The 24,312-nt window shown below is 35.3% G+C and overlaps 1 protein-coding gene and 1 long non-coding RNA gene across 2 annotated transcripts; both read left to right on the top strand.

Moving 5' to 3' along the window:
• Positions 1-19,077: 19,077 nt before the first annotated feature.
• LOC141608951 (uncharacterized) lies at positions 19,078-21,899 on the top strand. The gene is made up of 6 exons (XR_012527085.1): positions 19,078-19,342; positions 19,555-19,720; positions 19,975-20,036; positions 20,410-20,670; positions 20,882-20,951; positions 21,716-21,899. It is a non-coding gene; the product is annotated as an uncharacterized LOC141608951 (long non-coding RNA).
• A 463-nt stretch (positions 21,900-22,362) lies between these two features.
• LOC141607491 (disease resistance RPP13-like protein 4) lies at positions 22,363-23,973 on the top strand. The gene has a single exon (XM_074426843.1). It carries the CDS (start codon positions 22,363-22,365, stop codon positions 23,971-23,973), a length of 1,611 nt encoding a protein of 536 aa, XP_074282944.1.
• Positions 23,974-24,312: the final 339 nt, after the last annotated feature.

Raw genomic sequence — 24,312 nt, 5'->3', positions numbered from 1 at the left:
TATGTTGAATAGGTCTTCCATAAAAGTAGGAACCGTTTCTCTAGATTTTAGTTGTGCTTTAGTTGTTGCCTGACTTATTCTGGTAGTGTCCATCATACGGCTAGTGAGATATTCGTTCAGGCCTAGCCTAGTAGATGGTCTGACCTGTCTTTCCCTCCTGGCTGGCACCTGCTCAGGTATTGTGTGCTTTGTATTAGTTTCCTTTTGTTCAGGCTAGGTTTGGTGCTTCTTTGCCTGACTGTTGTCCGGTCAGGCTGGACAAGTCTTGGTCCAACAATTACCTAATTTGTGTTTTTTTCAATGAGTTATTTATGAAATAAGTGGAATGTAAATACATTAAAAACTATGTCACCTTGAGTTTTTTTTTTCACTTTTGTAAACTTGACAATAATTCTGAACCGAAGTAGTAGAATGACAAGTTAGCATGTTTCTATTACAAAGTTGACGATAAAAGAATATAAGAAGTGCTTAATAAATGACGGATTAATAAATTTTCAATATATTAAGACGTTTTAATATTTTCGACCAATTAAAATTTTGTTTGGGGTTTTTGGTAGGACTACTATTATTACAAGTAATCTTTTAACTAACATTCCCTCTATCCAAATGATCATTCTCCACAATTTCTTAACTAAAGGATAAAATTAATAATTTTACCTATAAATGAAAATATGGACAATAAAAGGAGAATGAGGGGATTGTAAATTTCGAATCAACATAAAGAAAAAGACTTGAAGTCTTGAACTATCATATTTTTCCTAATTAAGGACCTAGACTGTGAAATTGTACAGTTAAGGACTTCATTAATGCCTGTTATCAAGTACAATGGTTTAGCTTATGGACTTACTTGCAATTTCTTAAAATTGCAAGCTAGTGGCTAAACCATTGGAGATAGCCAAGTAGAATTGCTTAGGTTAAGAACCTACCCTCATTAGGCTAGTAGCTTAAGTCATCCCACTAAACAAAACAACCAATAAGAAATTAGTTGGGTTCAATCAAGTTAGAATAAACAAAGCTAAATCATTGTACATGTTTGGTAGTGGTAGCTTAACATTTGATGTGGCAAAGGTAAGCTAGTTGCAATTAGCTTACCATTAGACTTGCTTTTATACTAATGTGCATTGCCATCAATTTTTTTTTATCGAGACGTCACCTTTAGTGTTGTAGTTGTATTTTTATGATATAATTTTGTTCTATCAGCTGTTAATGCTCAATTTAGTTAAGGTATTAAGGCCATGTTTTTAGTGGCTTTTTAGAGCTGAACTGAAATGAGCTGAATTGAATTTAGCTGAGTTAAACTAAATTGTAGTGAACTGAACTAAATGGACCTGGGCCGAACTAAAGTGAATAGAGTGGAACTGAAGTAAGCTGATTGGAGTTGAATTGAAATGAAATAATAGTAGTAATAATAATAATAATAATAATAATAATAATAATAATAATAATAATAATAATAATAATAATAATAATAATAATAATAATAATAATAATAATAATAATAATAATAATAATAATAATAATAATAATAATAATAATAATAATAATAATAATAATAATAATAATAATAATAATAATAATAATAATAATAATAATAATAATAATAATAATAGGGAGAGCGACTGGCGACTTGTGAGGCGATCACCCATTTTCGTTCACTTTGCTGCCACGCCGGACGGCCACCTCACGTCGCCGCCGGCCTCCTCATGACGCCGACGACATTGTTTCATTAGCTTGCTGCTCTGCGAGCGTTTTCCTTCTCCTATTAGGGCATCTTTTTTTTTTTTCTTCTTGTTTCTGTTTTAGGTTTTATGGAGCGACGCCTTTGTTGTCGACTGTTCCTGCTGGTTTAGGTCGTCTTTCCGTCCTCAATCTCCGGTGAAACTAATCGGTTGTGTTGTTGTTTTGGATTTGCGATCTCTGGTTTGCGGGTTTCGGGTTTTTCGACTTCTGTTCGTATTGTGGGTGGTTGTGCCTCTGATCACGTCGGAGTAATTGCCGGCTAGATACAACCCCTGCCGTCGGCGGTGTCTGCTGCACGTTGCCCTACGGTCTGTTTTTTTTCATTTATTCTCTTTTTGTTTTTTTCACGGTTTATCACTGCTACGATCTGTTGCTCTCGGTTCACCGGTGTCCGGCTACCTCTGCCACCTCTGCCATTGTGTTTGGGTTGGTGGTGTGTGGGTGTTACGGGTTGCGGGTGCTGTGGGTTTTGGGTTCTTCTCTGCCGCCTTGGTGTGTTGGCTGGGCTGCCCTTTTGGACGGTGTTTGCGGGTTATCTTATTGTTTTCGGTTTGCTGCGGTGGTCCGATGCTCCTGCCTGATCGGCCATTGCCGCCTCTGCCGCTGCCTAGTGTGTGTGGGTTCAGGTTGTAGTGGGGATTGCGGTCTTGTGTGTGGAGTTTCGGGTTGTGTGGGTGTTGGGCCGTTTGTCAACAGCTACGGTGTGGTTTGTTGGTGGTGGTCCTCGGCTGTTCAACGCTGTTGTGTGAAAGGAAAGGTGTTGGGTTTTGTTGTCCTTACATGCCTGAGCTAGTACGGTACCATTGTCCTTTTTCGAGTCTTCATGCGTGTCGGGATGGTTTCGGTAAGGGCCTGACTAAGGCGGCATGGCAGAAACATTTACAGGAACGACATTGTCATGATGGTACGTTGGACCTTACGCATCAGACTCTTACTGATTGTTTGTCTGTTTATTCCAATGTCGAGAGTTCTTTGAGACGGATGGGGCTCTGTTTGTGTGGGTGTGTTTTAAAACCCGTACTATTAGAGCTAGATGTCGGCATAGTCGGGGTGATGTTGTGATGCATCCAGAGTGTGTTGATGGCCTCTACACCTTCCATATTCATGGTATTCCGAGACCTATGGCTCCTTCTACTTCGGTTTCTTCTGATGATAGTGTCGAGCTCGTTCAGTGGTCTATATCTTCGCTGGATCGTTTATTGTCTTTAGGCCTTCGCACCGTGAAATCCATTCCTCCTAAGTGTCGTCTTGGGTTTGCTCGGGCTTTGAAAGGGGCCTTGGATGAGGTGTTTGATGCACCTAGTGATCTCTCCCGCTGGGTTCGTTTGCTAGTTCTACCACTTTGTTTGCTTCGGACTTTCGCTCCTCGGAGTAATCATGAGTGTCGGTCTGCTATTCGGCGTCAGCATCAGGAGAAGAGTATTGCCAGGGCTATCCTTGCTTGGGGGGCACCTGGGGGGTTTGAAGTTGTTGCAGGAGTGTTTTGATGAGGGTCCTTCTTCATTTACTGTGGATAAGGATCTGGATTTGAGTGAGCTTAACCTCCGCCAATGTCGGCGGAAGATTTGTGATGGCCACTATCTTTGTTGTCCGGTGCTTTCTTCCTCTGGGGTTGCCCCCTACTCCGATGCCACTCTTGTGGCCCTGCGTGAGAAGCATCATGTCGCCCCGCCTCCTTCATTGTCTCCCTTGTCTGGGGATCATCATTCTCTGGTTGCCTCTTCGGCGCTGGGCTTGGATATGATTCGGTGTTTCCCATGTGGTACTTCTTGTGGGAGGGATGGTTTTCGTGCCTAGCACCTTATGGACTGTTTGAGTGGCGCTGTTGTGGCTATCTCTGACGATTTGATCACTTCTATTACTAGGGTGTTTAATCTTTTTCTTGAGGGCCGGTGTCCTCTTCCTCTGGGTGAGTACATTGCCAGCGCCCCTCTTACGCCACTCGTTAAACCGGATGGTGGAGTTCGTCCTATTGTTGTTGGTACGGTCTGGAGACGGCTTGTCTCTAAGGTTGGTGCTTCTATGGTTGGTCCCTCTTTATCTTCTTATTTTGATGGGCTTCAGTTCGGGGTAGGTATGTCCGGTGGAGGAGAGGCTATCTTGCATGCCTTGAACAGGCTCATTGAGGCTCGGGGGGCTCAGGTGGGGCTTTCTATGTTGCTGGTTGATTTCCAGAATGCGTTCAACCTTGTTGACCGTTCGACCATGCTTCAGGAGGTCCGCCATCGTTGCCCGGCTCTCTCCCGTTGGGTGGAGTTTTGTTATTCCAGCCCGACCCGCCTTTTTTATGGGGAGCACTGCTTGTGGTCTTGTCAGGGTGTTCCGCAGGGTGATCTGTTGGGCCCTTTGCTTTTCGCTTTGGTTTTGCATCCTTTAGTTTGCAAGATCCGGGACACTTTTGACCTCACTTTGCAGGCGTGGTACTTAGATGATGGCACCATTGTGGGTGATACTTTGGAGGTGGGGAAGGTCTTGGATTTGATTATGGTGGATGGCCCTCGTTTTGGATTGCATCTTAATGTCTCCAAGATGGAGGTCTTTTGGCCTATTGAGGATCCTCGGAGTCGACTTCCTGGGGTTTTCCCCCCTTCTATTTCTCGGCCATTGCGTGGTGTTATAGTTTTGGGTGGACCTGTCAGTGCTTGTTCTGATTTTAGCAGTGGGATTGTGGCGAAGAGAGTAACCAAGACCATTGAGCTAATAGATTTGGTTGCGAGGATTGAGGACCCGCAATGTGAGTTGCTTCTTCTTCGAGCTTGTACTGGTATTTCCAAGCTTTACTTCTCACTTCGTACTTGCTCCCCTAGTGTTTTTTGGTCTGTCCATCTTCCTTTTGATGCCGCTCTTCGTTCTAGCTTGGAACGTATTGTCACCGCGTCAGGGCTGGGTTTTGGGGATTTGCAGTGGCGCCTTGCTACATTCCCTTTTCAGCTTGGTGGGCTTGGTGTCTATACGGCGGGAGATGTTTTATTTTATGTTTTTATTGCGTCCCGTTTGCAGTCTGCTGGTTTACAGGCTAAGCTCCTCGGCCCTTCTGGTATTGTAGCTGCTGGCCCTGCTTTTGATGATGCCGCACAAGTGTTTACTGCGACTACAGGATCTGGTATTTTAGGTAACCCTAGTAAAATTGCTGCCCCAAAACTTATGAAGAAATTGGCAGATATTTATTTCGCGACGGTTGCTGTTGCCTCAGAGTCTGTTTTCTCTTTGACACCACGCCAGCTTGCTTTATGGCAGTCTCAGCAGGGTTCTCGCTCCTCTGATTGGTTACGTGCGGTTCCTATCTCGGGGTTGGGTCAGACTATGAACGGGAGGACTTACCGTAGTGTGCTGGGGTATCGTCTGAGTGTTCCGTTATTCACGGTATCTAGGCCCTGTCCGGCTTGCTCTCGGGTTTTTGATGAGGATGTTTTTGGGGACCACGCTGTTTCTTGTCTTTGGCATCTTGTGGGCGTTAAACATCGGCATAACCTTGTCCGGGACACTCTTTTCGACATCTGCTATAGATCCGGTATTTTTGCGGGAAAGGAGGTTGATATCGGTTTGGTTGATGGACATGGTGGCTCTCTTCGTCCTGCGGATTTATTGCTTTATTCTTGGGACAGGGGGCGTGATGTGTGCGTTGACTTGACAGGTTCTTCTCCTTTGACTCAGACTGGGATGACGGATTTTGTGCCTGGCCGGGTTGTCGCTGATGCTGCTTAGCGAAAGTGTGCTAAGTATGGGGATTTGTGCGCGGTAGCGGGTTATGGTTTCCTTCCTTTCTCTTTCTCTTCGCTTGAGGAGCTGGGTTCGGATGTTGTTGCCTTGCTCAAGCGGATCCAGAAATTCTCGGTATCTCAGGATGCGGGGGCTCGGATGGCCGCTTACATTTTTACTAGACTTTGCTTTGCTATTGCTAAGGGTGTGGGAGCCCAGATTGTCTCTCGGCTCCCCACCAATTTCATGTAAACTTTAATTTTTTTTTAATGAAAGTTGCGCGCATAATAATAATAATAAATAATAATAATAATAATAATAATAATAACAAAAACAAAAATAATTATTATTATTAGGATAAATTGATAACTTATACCTTACATAATATCACTTCTCAAAATTTATACCTAAGATAACTTTCTTTTAAAACTTGTACGTAAAATCTCATTTTGTTCCAGACTTAATACAAAAGTCTCAAAATTAAACATAAATTGACCATTTTGCTCTTATTAAATTAATCAATCCATCATTTATACATTTTCCGCTCCTATCAATTAACCCCAAATCCACCTCTCCACCATCACCAGTCAACCACCACCACCGCCGCCGCAACCACAACAACAACAATAACAACAAACCACCTCCTTCCCCACCAATACCATCACTATGAAAATTGCTTTCCTCAATCAAGGAGGTTTTGCCAGTCTCATCATTCTCCGCATTTTTGGGTTTTTACGGAACTTTCCCCTACATTTTCAATCACCATTTTATTCTCTTCTTGAGAAACAGCCACCTACTTCTGAGTTTCTTAATTTGTTACTTCAATTGTGTGAATATAAAAGACCAAATCTTTGGGATATTTAGAAGAGGTTAGATGAAATTATTAAAGGATACGGAAATTTCAGCTTATATTTGATCTAATTATTACAGTGATTTTTTTTGTGCAAATGTCAGGGAGTGGTGGCAGCAACAATGGAGAGTGATGGTGATGACTGTTGGATTGGTTTCTCTATATAGGAGGAGGAGTGTTTGTGTTGAATAAGGGTTTGGGTTTGGGGATTATGGGTGTTCGACGAGTCTGGGGGTGGGGTTATGATGGGTTGTCGACAAGAGAACAACCAGGGCGGTGGCGTTGGTGGGAGATAACGCTAATTTATAGTGATAATTAAGGTGGAAGTGTGGATTATGGAGTTTAATGGGTGAAAGGGTGGGGCTATGGTTAACTAATAAGGGTAATAAGGGTAAAGTTGCCAATTCATTTGTCTTTTCGGAAATTGGTATTAAGTTTGAAAGAAAATAGGATTTTAGGTACAAATTTTAATAAAAAGTTATCTTAGGTATACGATATGAAAAATGGTACTATACTAGGTATATGTTATCAATTTACCCTCATTATTATTAACAATAATTTGAATATAATAATAGTAATAAGAGGCGGGATCTCGTGAGTTTGGTTCTTATGGTGAGTTGTGAGTTTTAAAATCTGGACCATTAAATATTGTGAAATCAATGGCTGAGATCAAATAAAAAAAAATCAAAAAAAACCTGACAGCCGTCCTTTTTTTCCCATCGACGTCTCATATCAACATAAAAAACAAATTAGAAACCACAACCTCCAGCTAAAAATTCCTATCATACAAACCCTAAAATTTGGGGGAAAATATTGTAGCAGCAATAATTTCTTGTCAATTTCAACAATTAACAATCAATTTCTCAATTTCTATTCGCTTTCATCAATTACTGATCAACTACTCATGAGTTGAAGTCGGTCGTTGGACGGAGTTAAGGATGGTGGATCGGAGAGTCAGATCGGAGGCGAGTCGTCAAGTCTATCGGATTGTGTCGAGGCCGTCATTGCCGAAGCATTCGAACTATTTTGGCTATTTAGTATTTACCACTGCTTTTGGGTCTCATTTCTACAATTCTATAGATATGGGATTTCAATTCTGGTCAGGTGAGGGGACAAGACGACTTCGGAAGGTTAGACCCAAATTACGATCAAACTACATTGGGATTTGTACTCAGTACCTATGCCTCTCTTCAACAGGATCTTAATTTGGCAAACTCAAACGTCTTGAGGGATCTGTATGACCTTAAATGCTCCAATGTTCCTGACGATTTCATATTTTTCAATGTATGTCGTCTGATGGTCTGTTGTTCTGGGCAACATAGTTGGGGGCGTGAATGAATGGGAGAAAGGGTGCAATCTATAGTAGTGTATAACTATTGCGGTGGTTAGTTGAATAGGTGCCGATGCTGGGCTGGAACCATGGCTACTGCGCAAGGTGATGATAGTTGGTAGTGGTGGGTAAGCAAGTGAATTCGGGTGGAACTTGCTGGCGTGACGTCGGAGCATTTGTTTATTGTTTTTCGATTGTTCAAGCCGGGTTGTAGTTGTTCTAGCATGGATTAAAAGTCACTTGATATAATTAATATTAATTAATGCTATGTGAAATAGGTACAAACTCAATTTGTTTGGTTCTATGTTGGGTTTCGGACAGAATTGGTGCAAATTTGATGGTTAATTCAAGAATTGGTGCAAATTTTCGGTTTCGGTGACTCAAAGAGTATATATGTTGTAAAAATTTAGAATAATAGTAGAATAACACCACAATAATAATGGAGTAACAACATGTATAAGGAAACAAAGGTAACAAAATGAGAATTTTTTTTAAAAATAACGATAACACAACAATAATAGCAGAATAACAGCACAATAACGTTGGAGTAACAACACGTAAAGAAATAAAAAGGTAACAAAATGAGAATTGTTTTAGAAAAATAACAATAATACTACAATAATAGCAGAATAACAGCACAATAACATTGGAGTAACAACACGTAAAGAAAAAAAAAGTTAACAAAATGAGAATTTTTTTTTAACATAACAGTAACACTATCATAATAGCAGAATCACAATAACACCAATATAACAGCACAATAACATGTGGTAAAAAAAGAGAAAAAAAACTAAAGTAGTAAAAAAAATTAAAGTCACCGGAATAACATCACAATAACACCAGAATAACAATACCACCAGAATAACAACACAATAACACCTATTAAAAAAGAGTAAAAAAATCAAAGTGACACCGGAATAACATCACAATAACACCAGAATAACAATAACAACGGAATAACAGCACAATAACACGTGGCAAAAAAAAAAGAAAAAAAAATCAAAGTCGTAAAAAAAATCAAAGTAAAGAAAAGCACAATAACAGCATAATAACACGAGGTAAAAAAAAAGAGAAAAAAAATTAAAGTAAAAAAAAATCTGGTACAAAAAGAAAAAGAAAAAAGGTAACATAATGAGAAAATTAGAAAAAAAAAACATAAGAGAAAGAAAAATCAAAGTCGTAAAAAAAGCACAATAACAGCATAATGACACGAGGTAAAAAAAAAAGAGAAAAAAATTAAAGTTAAAAAAAAGTAACACTAGAAAAAAGAGAAAATATGTAAATGACAGTGGTTTTATATGACAGGTAAGATTAGATCTTGGTCATTCATCTCTAATATAATCTAGTGGCTGAGATTTCCAAACACAAACTCACGACTCACCATAAGAAACAAAACTCACAAGAACCTAACTCATAGTAATAACAACAACAACAACAACAACAACAACAACAACAACAACAACAATATATTATATATTATATACTATTATTATTATTATTATTATTATTATTATCCTCTAAAAATCTAGCATCCACATTTAAGGAGTTCTTGCCATCCTTCCTCCTTACACCTTGTTTCCTTAATCTTATCTTAGTAAATCTTAATTTCTCGTAGTAGATTATTACATAATTAATTAGGGTTATGGGTAATGAAGATTGGTAATTAAGGGGATTAATTAGTATGTTTATTATAGTGGATTATGGTAATGAATGTAGTAATTAATTTGTGTAGAAAGCTTCATTGTGGAGTATTTCTAGGCCTTACCTTGAGGCTTTGTGAAGATAAGCTTGAGGTAGCTAGGGTTTTCCCTACTTAGCTCTAATAATATGAATGTTTAAGTATGCATTTATTGTCATTAATTACACTTGTCTCATGCTAGTTGCATGATAACATGTTTATTGGTAATTAGGGTTTGTGATATAATATGGTCTTGTGTTAATTATGCATATGGTAAAGGAGTAAGTATGGTTAAATGTCATATAAATGGTTAGAATGCATTATAAAATGATAGGAAGCAATTACATGAAAAGAGGTGAATTAATGAAGGATTGAACATTGTGATATATTATGTTTGGTGTAATTACATGATTATTCTTCTTGAAAATTAATCGTGTTGATTGTTGTAGTGATTGGTGTTGAAGGATCTTGGGGTATACTTGGTTGTCATTGTGGAGACGGAAGGCGGTTGGAAAACCGTCTTCCGCTTGAATCACCTCTTGGAGCCTCTCATTCCAAGGGGGATGTGCACATTGAGTACTTGAGTTTTGGAGGGGCTCATGTGGTTGAGACACGATGTCTGGCAGGGGACTCAAGTCGCTCTCGAGCCCGGTATCATGGACGTGTTGCGAGTACCTAGTGTTGGTATTTGGTGTCGTGGGCGTGTCCCTGGCACTGGTTATGTGGAGGTGAGAAATTTGGAGGATGTTTGTTATGCATGTCATACACTTTTTGGATTCATGGTTGATTGTCTTAACATTTATTACATGAGCATTTAGTCTTTCTCATTAGCATTTATTGAGCATTTGCATTTTTAAACTAACACTGAGGTTTTTAATACCTTTGGTGAACTATATGGTGATTTCCGCCCATATGGAGAGCAGTGATTTGACAAGTTAGCTTTGCTTAGATACGGAGGCTTGGGAGTGGTCTTGACTAGTTGTCATCACTCATGTTTGTCTAGTTTTTGACTATTAAACTCCACTTTTTTTGATCTGATTGTACTAAATGGGATGGTATTTGCATCGCTTGACTTGTAGCTAATTATTTAACTACAACTTATCTAATTAAACTTTATCGTCTTAAATCCTTCTTTACTCGTTTGTTCACACTGCAAGCTTGGGAAACCAAGTCTTGTGACGCTTCCTTGCGTTGGGGTTGCCTTGAAGAAGGATCCCGACTTATGGGGGTGTTATAGTAACAGTAGAAACAACCGAAGAAAGTATGAAAAATTAACTAACAATTCGATTTAAGAATTTTTATTTATTTATATATGAGGTTGATAAGTTTAACAGAATTGGATATAACTGTAAAAATAGCATGAATTCTCAAAGAAATAACAGTAACTGGACGAGTAGTGAATGTAATAGTATTCTCATGAGATGCCGTGAAAGTAATAATATTAACCGCGTGCGTAGTGAATGTGTTTCATAATGTGTTGATAAATTAACATTTCAGTATAAATAGCAAACGTACGAGTTGAGCATGTCTTGCATACTTTTATTTCCTAAAAAAATAAAATTTAACGATAAATAGAAATAGCCGAAACTGATGCCAAATCTAGTTATAAACAAAAGGTAGAAAAAGTAACGAAATGTTTAAGGAACCATAACTCAGGTCCTTATAGCTATGTAATAGTAGTTGAGGTCATTATTGCTATTTTCTTCCATACATTAGGTCCTTGCTTTATAGTTAACTCATCTTTCCCCAAAGAAAAGTAGGACAATAAAAGTGGGATGAAGGGAATATAACTTATGCAAATCCTCTATATACTAAGAGAATCTTCTAAAGTTTTCCCTCCAAAATGTATCAAGTTAAATAAGGAAACAAAAAGACTTCTTCATTAAACTATTATTATTTCATCAAAATATAATCTTCTAATCAAATAATAATATTTTCTTTAAAATCTAAATTATAATATTTTAACTAAAATAAGATAATTTCGCTATAATTTTATAAAACCTAAATTCTAAATTTTTATTATTATATATTAGAGAATAGACAAAAACATATTTTGTATGAAATTAAACTTTAAACTGAAATTTTTAGCTTTGTCATCAAAAAAACAAAAATATCATCAAAATAATTTAAGAAAAATTATAAATTGTACTACCTTAAATTCCATATTTTTCTTCCCATTGTTTGTAGGCACCAGTATTAAGGAGATGAATAAAATAAGAGTAAAAGAGTTGGGTGAGGTTTGGTGATAGGAGAGATATAAATAATTATGAGTTAAATAAGGAATTATGGGCCACAAGCATTAAGGGAAGAAATAAAATAGGTGTAAAAGATTTAGGTGGGGTTTGGTGATATGAGAGAGGGATGAATAAAATAAGAGTAAAAGTTTTCAAAATAAGAAAGAGACAAAAAAAACCTAAATAATCCGTTTTAGGAAATAACGAATAAAATATAGAATAGGAGGGAGTAATCATTAGTTTTATGGTAATGAAAAAATGATTTTTTTTTCAATAATACACATTTTGTAACTAAACTAAATTTTCTTGATTAGTTTTAGTTCAATTTTTTTCTCATATCAAAATATAACGAAGTGTATGACTAATTATTTAAGATTCAATTCAAATAATATATATATATATATATATATATATATATATATATATATATATATATATATATATATATATATATATATATATATATATATATATATATATATAGGATCATATGAGTTTGATTTTTTGGTGAGTTACCCCTCTGAATCTGGACCATTGATCTAATCTAAGATGGATGGCTGAGATTAAATATTACATCTTGTATATAAAGATGGTATTAGGCATTTAACTTCTTTTTTTCTCCATTGTTCCAGTAACTTTCTCTCTCTTTACAATCTCCTTCTAATATTCATCTTCCACTGTGTTTTTTCGTGCTATTTCTTCATGATTGTTCTTCGTGCTCCTTCTTCGTGCTCAATTATTCTACTTCGTCTTCAATTTCGTGTAATCAGGTAATAAATTTCTTCTTTTTGTACTATTTTTTTCGTTGAATGTGTTCAATTTCGCATTCAATCTTCATGTTCTTTGTTTCAATTTAATGTTTGTTGTGCTTGTAATCTTCAATTTATTCAGTTTTCTTCATTATGTTGTTCAATTTATTGTGTTTATGTTGTTAAATGACATTTTTTTCCGTTTTCGCATAATTCTAGGGTTTTGTAATTGTATTTTGCGATTTTGCACCTGATTTTGGAATTGGATGTTGTTCTTTCTGGTTGTTCAATCAAACTATTATGAATGTAGATAGGTGAAAGAATCTTGAGGTTGTTTACAGTATCTTATGTTGCTAACAATGGTGCGTCCTGATGTAGTTGAGTTTTTTTGGTACATTATTATTTCTCTGAAATAACCAGTTATTGTATTGTGTTGTTTTAGTTATTTCAATGAATTAGTTGGATTATTGTATTTCATTTTGTTTAGTTACTTCATTCTGACAAAATATGCTTTGTTTCTCTAAACTATCCAATTATTTTATAGTGTTTTTATGGTTATTTTAATACATATAAGTGGTTATTGTATTCAGTTGCATAGTTATTTTCAACTTACGCCCTTCTTTGTTTTTATTTCTTTCAGGGAGCTTTCACTTTTTGCTGGTTCAACTCTCATCAATAGGTCAGACATGATTCTCATTGGGATGAATGGTGAAAACACCAGCAAAACAAACTTCTTGTTAATGTTTAACCTCAAGGATAAAGTATTAGACAAAGTACACAATAGTTCAATCCTGGTTATTGTAAAGTTCAATCACGGTTATTGTAAAGTTCAATCACGATTATTGTAATAATTATTATAGCTATACAATAGTTCACTCATGGTTATTGTTCAATCATGATTATTGTAATAATTTAAGGCAATTATTATACGACTCGGATGTAATTACTCTATTTTTATGTTGTAAATAAGTGTTGCTTCTATCAAATTCAGATTCCAATTCATCTTCATCCTCTTTTTAGCATACCTCATCAATAGGCAAGACATGGTTTTCGTCGGGAAGAAATACTGGTGAAAGAAACGCGAAAACAACGGCAAGACACGGTTCTCGTTGGAAGAAATACATTTAGACGTTATATTGGAGATAAATAAATGTAATATTTATGTTATTACTATCGTTAGATGTATTAATTAAAATGTTTATAGATGTATTTTATGATGATGCATAGATATAATTTGTTGGAGATGTTTAAGTGTAATGTGTTGAAAACAAAATAGTTATATAATGAAAGTAAGTGGTTTTTTTTACCTTGTTATATATTATTATTTCATTTTTTGGATTTTGATATTGCATTAACCAATCTCAATTATTGATTGAATGAAAATAACTAGTTGTTCAATTAAACAAGATGAAAACAGAAACGGGATAGAAATTTGAATATATTTGGGTTTCATCTCAATAAAATAACACGATTTACTCATTACAATAACCGAGTTTCTGCATTATAATAATTACAAATACCAAAGTTTTACATTACAATAACTGAGTTTCTACATTACAATAATTGAGTTTCTACATTGAAATAACTACAAATATCAGAGTTTTTACATTACAATAACTGAGTTTCTTTAAATTACATTAACTAAGTTAATCAATTAAACAAGATGAAAGCTAACAAAAAATGACCAAGTATATAAATCAATTTTCCATTGAACGTCAATTATCTGCGTATATCGTGACTCAACCTGCAAATCACCAAAAAGCAGAATATAACTTAACAGAACACCCAAGAAGTAACTGGATTGTAAAATAACTATAATTCACGAGTGAATAACTGAATCACATTTAGAATAACTGACTTTATTCATTACAATAACAGAGTTTTCGCATTACAATAATTACAAATACCAGAGTTTCTACATTACAATACCTGAGTTTCTACATTACAATAACTGAGTTTCTACATTAAAATAACTGAGTTTCTACATTAAAATAATTATATATACCAGAGAACATTATTCTCAATAAACAAGTTATTTTATTATAGTAACTTAATTATTCTATCATACAACATCAGTTATTCTATTACACGACGTCAATTATTCCATTAAGCATCAATTATCCATGTTCGATCAACGTCATTCCACCTGCAAATCACCAAAAAATATACAATTAATCGAAATATTAATGTTATTAAACATGAAAAAACACAAAAATCATAAGAATTTGTTATTTGATTCAAATACTGCAGTTATTCGAGTATAAAATATGAAATCGTAACAAATATTCATATCTTCGTTTTGATTTGAAGAGTTAGGGTTTTCCGAAATTTGGGTATTAAGAAAAAATTTGATAGTTTCAATTGAATTATTTCAAATTGTGAATGAATTTTGTGTAAACTTCTGGAATTTACAAAAAAAATATGTGAAGAATTGATGAATTTGTTGATCAGTGAAGAATTTTTGTGCGATTTTTTTGATCGCAATAGAGCAACAGAGTTTTGATGGTAAAGTAGAGAGAGAAAGAGAGGAGAGAGAGAGTACGTAGTTTAGTTTGTTTGCTGTGTGAGATATGATTGTGAACAATTGGTTTTGTTAGGTCAATTGTATATATACGTAGGGGTAACTCACGAAAAGTGGCAAACTCACCGGATCTTCCCTCTGTCTTTCTCTCTCTCTCTCTCTCTCTCTCTCTCTATATATATATATATATATATATATATATAATAATAATAATAATAATAATAAAACCTCTATATATGCCACATGTGGAGATCTACACTAGTATAAATATAAAAGAAAATCGTTGATTATAGCCTTATAAAACCACTTTTTGAAAATTACATCATTACAATTTTTTTTTGAAAATTACACCCATATTATCACTTCTGATCATAAATTACAGTCAAAATATTAACTCCGGTGAAAAAATTAATGCCAATTTGAATTTTTGTGACATAAGTTTATTTTTTAAGACCAAAAATACCCTTACGTTCAACCTTTATAAGCACTTATGTTCATCCCCAAATCAGATTTCACAACTTCATTTTCTCTCTAATTCTTCATTTTTTCAACAATATTTCCATTTTCTCTCTAATCTAATTCACCCCTTTTCTTCAAATTCTACTCTAGTCAATTTAATTGATTTCTAATTCTATTATTTCCATTTTCTCTTAAAATTAATTAGTGTGCTTCATCCTCAATTTTTCCCGAATTGAAAATAAGTAGGGTTAATCAATTTTCCTTAAATTGAAACCCTAAAATTAATTCGATTCACTCAATTGAAAAACAACAAATTGGGGAAAATATCAGATTTGTAGTAACACTACCAAGAACAAAAAATTAAAGATAAATTTAAGAGAAAATAGAACGAACGAATACTTACTCTTTGAAGTATAACCCGTCAGATGATGGCACAACTCTGCCACTCATGATCTGGAACCGTTATTCGAAATGGGGAATTTTGGGGAAAATTTTAGAGAATAAGAGTGAGGAAGATGAGTGGGTTTTGGAGTGAATGAAAGAGATAAATGATAGGTAAATTGAAAAGATCTCGTAAGTAGGCAAACAAATAGGAAAGGGTATGTCAGGTCAATTTTTGACAAAATTGACCGGAAACATGCTCACGGTATAATTTTTAAAGAAAAGTAATATTATGGGTGTTTTTAAAAAAAAATTACAAGGCCGTAATTTTCAAAGGATGGTTTTTATAAGGCTGTAATCTACAATTTTAAATATTACTTAGGAGGTGTTTGGTAAACAGCGGATTGACAAAAAAATAGCATATTTGGGACTTTTAGCATATTTGATTGATCAATATGCTATTTAGGGTGTTTGGTAAACAATATATTGAGATAGTAGATTGGGGCCGAATCTACTATTTTACAATATGCTGCTTCAACCAGCATATTCTAAGAGTAGATTGGGAAAAAAATAAATTCACATTTTTACCCTTAGGAAAATATAACCTTACCTTTATTCCATAGTTAATTCATGTACTTACTTGTAATTTTACAAAAGATTGAGATAATCTGCTAATTTAAATCTGCTACTTACCAAACACCTTTAACAAAATCTCTAATCGAATATACTAGTAAAACCTGTAAACAAAATCTGCTAATTATAATCTGCTTTCACAATCTGCTTCTGCCAATATTAATCCGATGTTTACCAAACAGAGCCTTAATATATGCCCAATGGTCAATTTATCTTTTGAGTAAGTAAAAAATTACTCCTTTATATAATTTTTTCCTAAAATTACTTCCTTAAGATGCGATTTTATCAAAAAAATGTTTCAAAAATCCAACTTAAGTTACTTATTCCGTCACTTTATGAACTTATTCCGTTTATGACATAACCAGCTTATAATTTGAAACGTATAACAATGAAGAATAAAGTAAAAAACAAACGAAATAAGTCACCTAAATTTGAGTTTTGAAGCAAATTTTGATAAAAATGCATTTTAAGGAAGTAATTTTAAAAAAGAACTAGTTTTAAACCCGTGCAATTTGCACGGGTTTGTATTTAGGACGGTATGAATGTTTTTTGATAAATATTTTATTTTTACATTTCTATTGTAATTATCTAATTGTTTTATATCAGTGATCAATGATCTAACTGGAAATGAACATTCTCCACGTAAATAGGATGCGTTATTAAAACCACAACTACCGGGTGAATGTTCATTTCCTGTTACAGACGGATTAACATCAGTAAGAGTTTCACCATATTCGGCATATAGATCTCTCACTAAGCGCTCAACAACATCGTACTATCTAGTTTTAAAAAATATTTACGTTATTTAATTTATTCGACTTACCTTATCGTGTTTTTATTATTTAAACAATATTTGTTATAACAATTGTGAATTATTTATTAAAAAATTTATTAAAAACATTTTACTAAAAATTTTTTAATCACTTGTAAATTAAAATAAAATTTATTTATTTGTTTTTTTAGAGTAAAAAAAAATTAAAAATAGCTTTAAATGCTTGTTGAAGACTATATTAACTCGGTTTCCTATCATTGTCACCTACCAATTTCGGTGTGCGCAACTGATAATTAAGATGCCGAGTTTTATATTCCAAGTACATATGCCGTCATTATTGTTTTTTGAAAAAAAAAAAATTGTACCCTGTAGTTTTAAAAAAACATGTTGTGAATTTGTGGTAATATAATATTAACAAAAATACATGTAATTCATTTTTGTAATTCATTTCCGTTTCTAAGTTCGATCCCGTATATAACTGTAATTCCTTCCTGAAATTCTGTAATTTTATTGTGTAATTTTGTTTTAAAAATTATGTAATTTAATCACATTTACTCGCATTTGTAATTAATTCTGCGTAAATGTTGTGCATTTTCTTTACACGGAATGTATAAAATTTTATCATAATATTAATTCGAAGAAGTATTCCATAAGATTATTTTATATAATCTGTTGCGACACGGAATTCAGCGCATGTTCGAAAAGACGGATATCTGAATAATTAAATACGTTGCACACTCATGGGTCCCACCATAACCTGGATTTTCACTAAAAAAAGGAAAATGCATTTATGACGTGGCGCGCTGTACAATGAGTATTGTCTTCTGAATTTATGGCTCTGTTTGGTAAACAGCGGATTAATATTAGCAGAAGCAGATTTCGAAAGCAGATTTGACTATCATAATGATTTAGCGGGTTTGACTAGCAGATTTATTTAGCAGAATTATTTTAGAGGTGTTTGGTAATTGACAGTTTTAGATTAACAGATTGTTTAGATTCTTTGTAAAATGACAAATAAGCATATGATAAATTATTTATTAAATATATGAAAGGAAGGTTAATATTTTTAAGGGGGTAAATAAGACAATATTTTTTCTTTCTAATCCGCTAACCTAATATGCTACTAGGAGCAACATATTACAAAATAGCATATTGGACCCCAATATGCTATTTCAATATGTCATTAACCAAACGCTCTAAATAGCATATTTGTAAGTCAAACATGCTAAACCTCTCCAATATGCTGAAATTTGGCCAATATGCCATTTAACAAACATGGCCTATATAGATAAGATTATATAAAAAAGTAATTTTAAAAAACTGAATTTTAAAATGGAGTAATTTTTAATTTAATATAGTTTACCTTTGGGAAAGGCTACACTTATACAAATGCGTAGACACAAGAAGTACCTTTAAGAAAAATGAAAAGGCGCCACTCTTTTCTCAAAAAAAAAAGGCGCCACTCTCTCATATGGGGTGAGTAAAGACCCTTCAATTAAGAATACATGTGAGAGGGTGACACCTAATTTGGGTGGCGCCTATCACTGTTCTTACATTTAAATATGACCCTTCAATTTAGATTTTCCAGCGAGCTTCTCCACAAATAGAAAAACAAAAAATCCGTTCCGTGTTTTAATCTCCCAAACGCCCAAACCATCTTCTTCCATGTCCTCCGCTACCATCCGAACTGACCTTGGTTTCCTTATCGATCATGGCAAAGAACTACAAACTCTTCTTCACAAATCGAAAAACCGACCTGTGGAAGCGGGTGCATGCATACCAGATAAGGTGAAAAATATTATTACAAATGTCTTGAACACTTTTAAGAATGCGCCAAGCAACTCCGGCTTAACTAAAGAATCCATCGAAAAGTTGGTGAGAAAATTGGAAGTAATCACTACTGCAATATATGGAAAAGGAACCATTGATAAATAACCAACCAAGTACACAGATGATTTCTTTTGTGAAAGAAACCATTAATTACAAATGGATGGTCTCTTATAAATTAGCAAAGAAACCATTTCTATAAAAAATGATTCTTTAAATAAAGTTGAATTTAAATAAACAAAAATCCTATAAAAAAACCCCCCTGATCTTCTTAGTTTATTTATTTCGTTAAATAACCCCACCACTCATTTCACACCCAATCTTTATCAAAGCACCACCAGACGGCGCCGTTACTAGCGCTCAACACCACTTACCGGAGAGACACCCTTCATCAGAGCAGCATCACCGAAATTCTATAGTCATTCAACACGAGTCGCCGCTTTCGAGCAGGAGAAAATAGAGTTACGAGGTAATAAATCCCTTTTCTATATGGAAAATTTTCAGGAATTTTATCTAAGAATTTGGTTAGTAAGTTCGTGTCTTTGAATGTTTCCGATTTATTAAAGCTGAGTAGTTTTCGAGTTCATGTGTAGAGTAGATTAATGAGTTTTTAATTAGGGTTTATATGCAAATTTTCGATTTTAATTGAATTTTGAAATTAGGTATACTTTTGTTGTACAGTTGTTATTATTTGTCCCAAAAATTCTTGGTAATTGAGATCAAGTACTCCAAATAACAAAGATCAAGCCATGTAAAATATTAGTGACGAGGGGTAGTTCAGCGCAAGGTTAAGAGGCTTGAGCAATGGATTAACACTAAATTCAATCAGTAATGACTGCAAGAATAGGTAAGGGGTTATCGTAATGTATTAAATTTGATCTTTATTTCTTATCAGTTTTTGGGTTTTAATTTATTCTATTTACATTTGGTCTTTTGATTTACCTATCTACATGACTGGATTTCATTTTTGCGCCGATGATTGATACTTATTAGGTGCCCAGGCCTGTTCACATCAATATATTTTTTCACAACCATTACTATTTCACTCTTTGGGAGTGACGATTTATTTCATGAAATGATTTATGGTGTTTTTTTGGTTAGGATCTGTTTTAAGGAGGAAGAAGGTTAAGAGGAGTAATGGTCAGATCCTTGCTACCAATGAGGTAATATATATTTGTTTTAAGTTACCGGTTTGTTTGCATCTTACTTGAAAATGAAAGTGATTGGTACTTATAACTCATGGGTCGTGACTTGCTGATTGTATTCCTAAAAATCACTCTCAAGTAAGGTAACTCATATGTATGTTCACTTTCAGATTTTCGAGTAGTTATGAGTAACTAGGTTGGTCACTAGAGAGTAGAGAGTCTCATTCAAGAATTTGGCATAATAGTTGAGGATATGGGTTACTGACTTTTTGCTTCTTAATAACTTACATAGAACAATTGATGTCGACTTGACTCTAAAACCTTCAAAATTTGTTTCCTTGTTCGTTAACCATTTCACTTGTATGTGCATGTCCCATGACTTCTGCTGCAGGTAGTAAAGGCGGTTTTTGGTTCGCTTAGCCCTTGGTTCTTTATATTGGGTTTTGGTGTTTTAGATCGGGTTATTAAAGGATTTATCTAGTTCATCAGAACTATGGCCTCGTAATGTCATTTTAAGATTCGAGTTGTTCTGAGCGGGGCCAATATAATATTGTTTCTCAACCAGCTAGCAACTACCGACTCTGGTGAGGCCATTTCGCCACGTCTAGCTGATCTTTTCATGAAGAAGGGTGAATAATGAATTTGGTAAATTGTGAGTTCTATGCTTTAACTTTCTCAACCAGCTAGCAAGTACTGTAATGGGTATGAGGGGCAAAGTCTCCTAGTTCAATGCCTAATATGCTATGTTTGAGTTTTCACCCTTTGACTATGTTTTTTGCATACTTTCTGAAGTTCATAAATGTTACTCATATGTCACATTATATCTATTACTGAGATCATTTTGATGTTGTACTTTTAAACAGTTCAGCGGGCTATAGAGAGGCTATAGAGAGACATGGAGTTCATGTTCTAGATATTGTGTCGTGACATCCGGTAAGCCCCTTCTGTTTTGCTCCCCACCCTCACGTTCATATTGTTTTTGTAATAATGTCATCGACAATCACTTGACTCGTTAGATTGTGGATTTTATGTTTGCTGTTGTATGCTTGAAACAATTGCAAACAATTCCGGACCAGGTAGTATCTAACTTGCATTTTTGCTTTAACTACACTCTGTCCAAGGTAAGTATATACTACTCGTATATAGTAATGGGTTGCTTTAGTTATGGGTTGTTTGTAACCCAAAAAAAAAAGTTATGGGTTGTTATAGTTGTGCTTGTAGTAATGTGTGTATTAGTCATACTATGATTGTTGTGCGGGTGAGGTGCTCAGATTGTTGTTGTGTGGATAACGTGCTTGTTGTTGTGCGGATAACGTGCTGGTTGTTGTGCGGATAACGTGCTGGTTGTGGTTGTAGTACGGAGGAGTTGTTATGAATAGTGGTGGTGGTGTGATATTGTGATTAAAAATGGATTATATTTCGATAAAAGCTAATTATTAGATACGTATAGTTGTCCATAAAACAAAAGAAAACTCTGCCAACATTACTCTTATTCATTTGTCACAAACTTTTAAGAATTTTTTTTCAAGTAAACTTTAAGGATAACTTATAAAAGTTAGCCTAAATTATTCTTAATTTCTTGTGTTGTTTTTAAGAATAAGTCTGATATTGTGAAAGGTACATAATTTTTTTTCTCTTATTTCGCAAATATTAGTATTGTGTTTTAGTTAATATGCTTATTTATTTTCGTTTTGTAGTATTTTAAAGATGTCGCAGTGACTTACTCCCAACAAATGCTTGACGAGGTTAAGGAAGATGGTGCCGGAGTAGATATATGAGAGTTAGATTTTCTTGTTATTGTAATTTTTTGGTAAATTAGTCATCTTTTTTGTATTAATGGCACAAAATATTGCTTGCTTCAAGTGATTGTAAAAACGAATACACTCTTTATTATTATATATTTGTGATTTTTTTTTAAATCAGCTTTGGTATATGTGCCCTGTGCAACAAAACATGAGTATACGACTATACGCCCAATCAGCTTTGGTATGTGTGCCCCATAAATAATAATGACAATGAAAGCAGGTCAATTGAAAAAAAAATAATAAAAAAAATCAAAGAAACCATACTTCTCTAATCCTTGGTTTTAGGAAAGAAACCATCTTTCTCAGTTGATTGGTTTCTAATAGTGAGATAAGAAACCATTTTTTCTACTTTAATGCTCTCTTTCTCACCAGGAAAAGAAACCATCTATTAAGGAGGGATGATTTTTAATTTTATTCAAAGAAACCATTTTTTTTTGCATGGTCTCTTACCCTAAGAGACCTTTGACGTAGAGACCATCTCTACATTGGTTTCTTAGGCCAATTTCCAATGGTTTCTTTGGCTTTTTTTCTAGTAGTGAATGCTTGGGGAATTCATTAAATACGACCCAGAAAATAAATCTGGGTATGAAGATCTTGTGCTTGAGGTGTGTGGCTTACAGTACCGGAAGCAAGCTTCTGGTTTCGCTGTTGTGGTGCCTCCATTAAATGCGGGATCCTCCGTGGATGACCACCCTGACGAAGCCGAGTTTGAATCGGCATATAGTAAGCTCTCCGAGGAAGAGCAGAAACGTCTATGCTGCTTCCTGTTGTTCCCAGCTGAAGCTGAAATAAAGAAGCGAGAAATAATCCACTGTTGGATTGGTATGCGCTTCATGGATTCAATGGACGCGGAACATCTTTTAGCCAAGTTTGTGTCAGTTGGGCTTATCGAGCGGACTTTCTTATATAAGAAGATACTCAATCGATACAGGATGCCCATAAGTGTTCGGTCCTGCCTATTGGGTCGACAAACAAACCCGTTGGCTCAGATAAAAAATGACGGGTCTTGGTCTATTTTGCATCACCAAAAGATGGGAAATTTGGATGAGACCGAGCCCATGAGAAGATCACTCCTTCGAAGAATGACAATGGTCGGATCTCCTCCACCGGATCCATCTGCGATCTCTGATGGTAATACGGATCCTGAAGCGTTGCTTAATGTGAGCCAGACCACTTTGAATGCTGCACGATTTAAGACTATGTCGGGGATGGAGAAGCTTAGGGTCGTGCACCTTGGTAGATGGCATCAGGATTCAAAGGAATATATAGTGGTGGAAGACATTGAGGCCTTTAAGTATCTCAGGAATTTGTCAAACGTGGCATTTTTAAGTCTTGAAGGAGTATCAGGCATAGTGAAACTACCCGAATCAGTATACGATCTCCGACTGTTGAAGGTGTTAGATTTGCGGGCTTGTAACAACTTAGAGACGCTCCCACCGGGCATCAAGTCATTAGATCTTACCATCCTGGACTTGTCCGGGTGTTACCTTCTCGATCATGTCCCCCTCGGAATCACTTCGTTAACCAATCTCCAGCAGCTCAAGGGTTTCGTCATCAACAACGACCAGCTCCAACAGAAACCAAATGGAAGAACAAAGCGGAAAACAAAAGAAAAAGGGAAACGTACAGCCGCCTCATCTCCATGTTCATTTGGTGAGTTGTCAAAACTTGAGAAACTTCGAAAATTGACAATTCTTACCAGGAAAATGAATTTTCCTACGCCACAGGATTTTGAAACATTGTGTGAATTGGAAAATCTCAGTTGTCTAAGAATTACCTGGGTGGGGAATTCCACCACGGAAGTCCCCCCTGATAGCGATGACCTTGGAATGTTTCCATCCTCCCTAGAAAAACTAGAGCTCCAGGCCGCACCCAACCCCATAGCCTCACGGCTGCTTAGCCTAATTAGTCAAGACACGGAAAACTGTGGCCTGGAGAAACTCTACTTGAGAGGAGGAGGATTGAGAGAGCTCAAGCATTTCTTCCCGCAACCAACAATTGTGCGTCTCCGTTACTTGCCCCAACTCCAGATTAACTGGGATGATTTTATCAAGTTATTCCCAAACTTGAAGCGTCTAGAAGTGCTAGGGTGCCCTAATCTAGCATTATTCCCATGTGATGAGAATGGTATTTGGGAGAACACTCAATGAGTCACTGGTTTTCCGATACAGTGGAGGACCGTAACACGCCAGTGCCCTCTTAAATTATACTCTCATCGTCACAATTACTTGGGTTCCTTTTTTATTCTCGTAAATAAATGCTTAGGACGGAGGGTGTACGCATTTAGCCCACTGTCAACCATTTACGTATAAAGGATATAACTTTGGGCCTCCTAATTTTTTTTTTTTTATTATGATCCGCCACTCCTCAGATAGTCAGATACCTCCAGGTAAGCCATGTTGAGTAGCAACTCTTCCATCATGTTCTAATATGTGTCTTCTATCCTGATGTTCTCGCTTTTTTATTTAATTCTCCCTGTGTGATGCCCT

Source organism: Silene latifolia, chromosome 10, assembly GCF_048544455.1.
Source record: "Silene latifolia isolate original U9 population chromosome 10, ASM4854445v1, whole genome shotgun sequence".
Classification (NCBI taxonomy): domain Eukaryota; kingdom Viridiplantae; phylum Streptophyta; class Magnoliopsida; order Caryophyllales; family Caryophyllaceae; genus Silene; species Silene latifolia.
The sequence above is the reverse complement of the archived record's forward strand: the minus strand, read 5'-3'. Positions and strand labels throughout refer to the sequence as shown.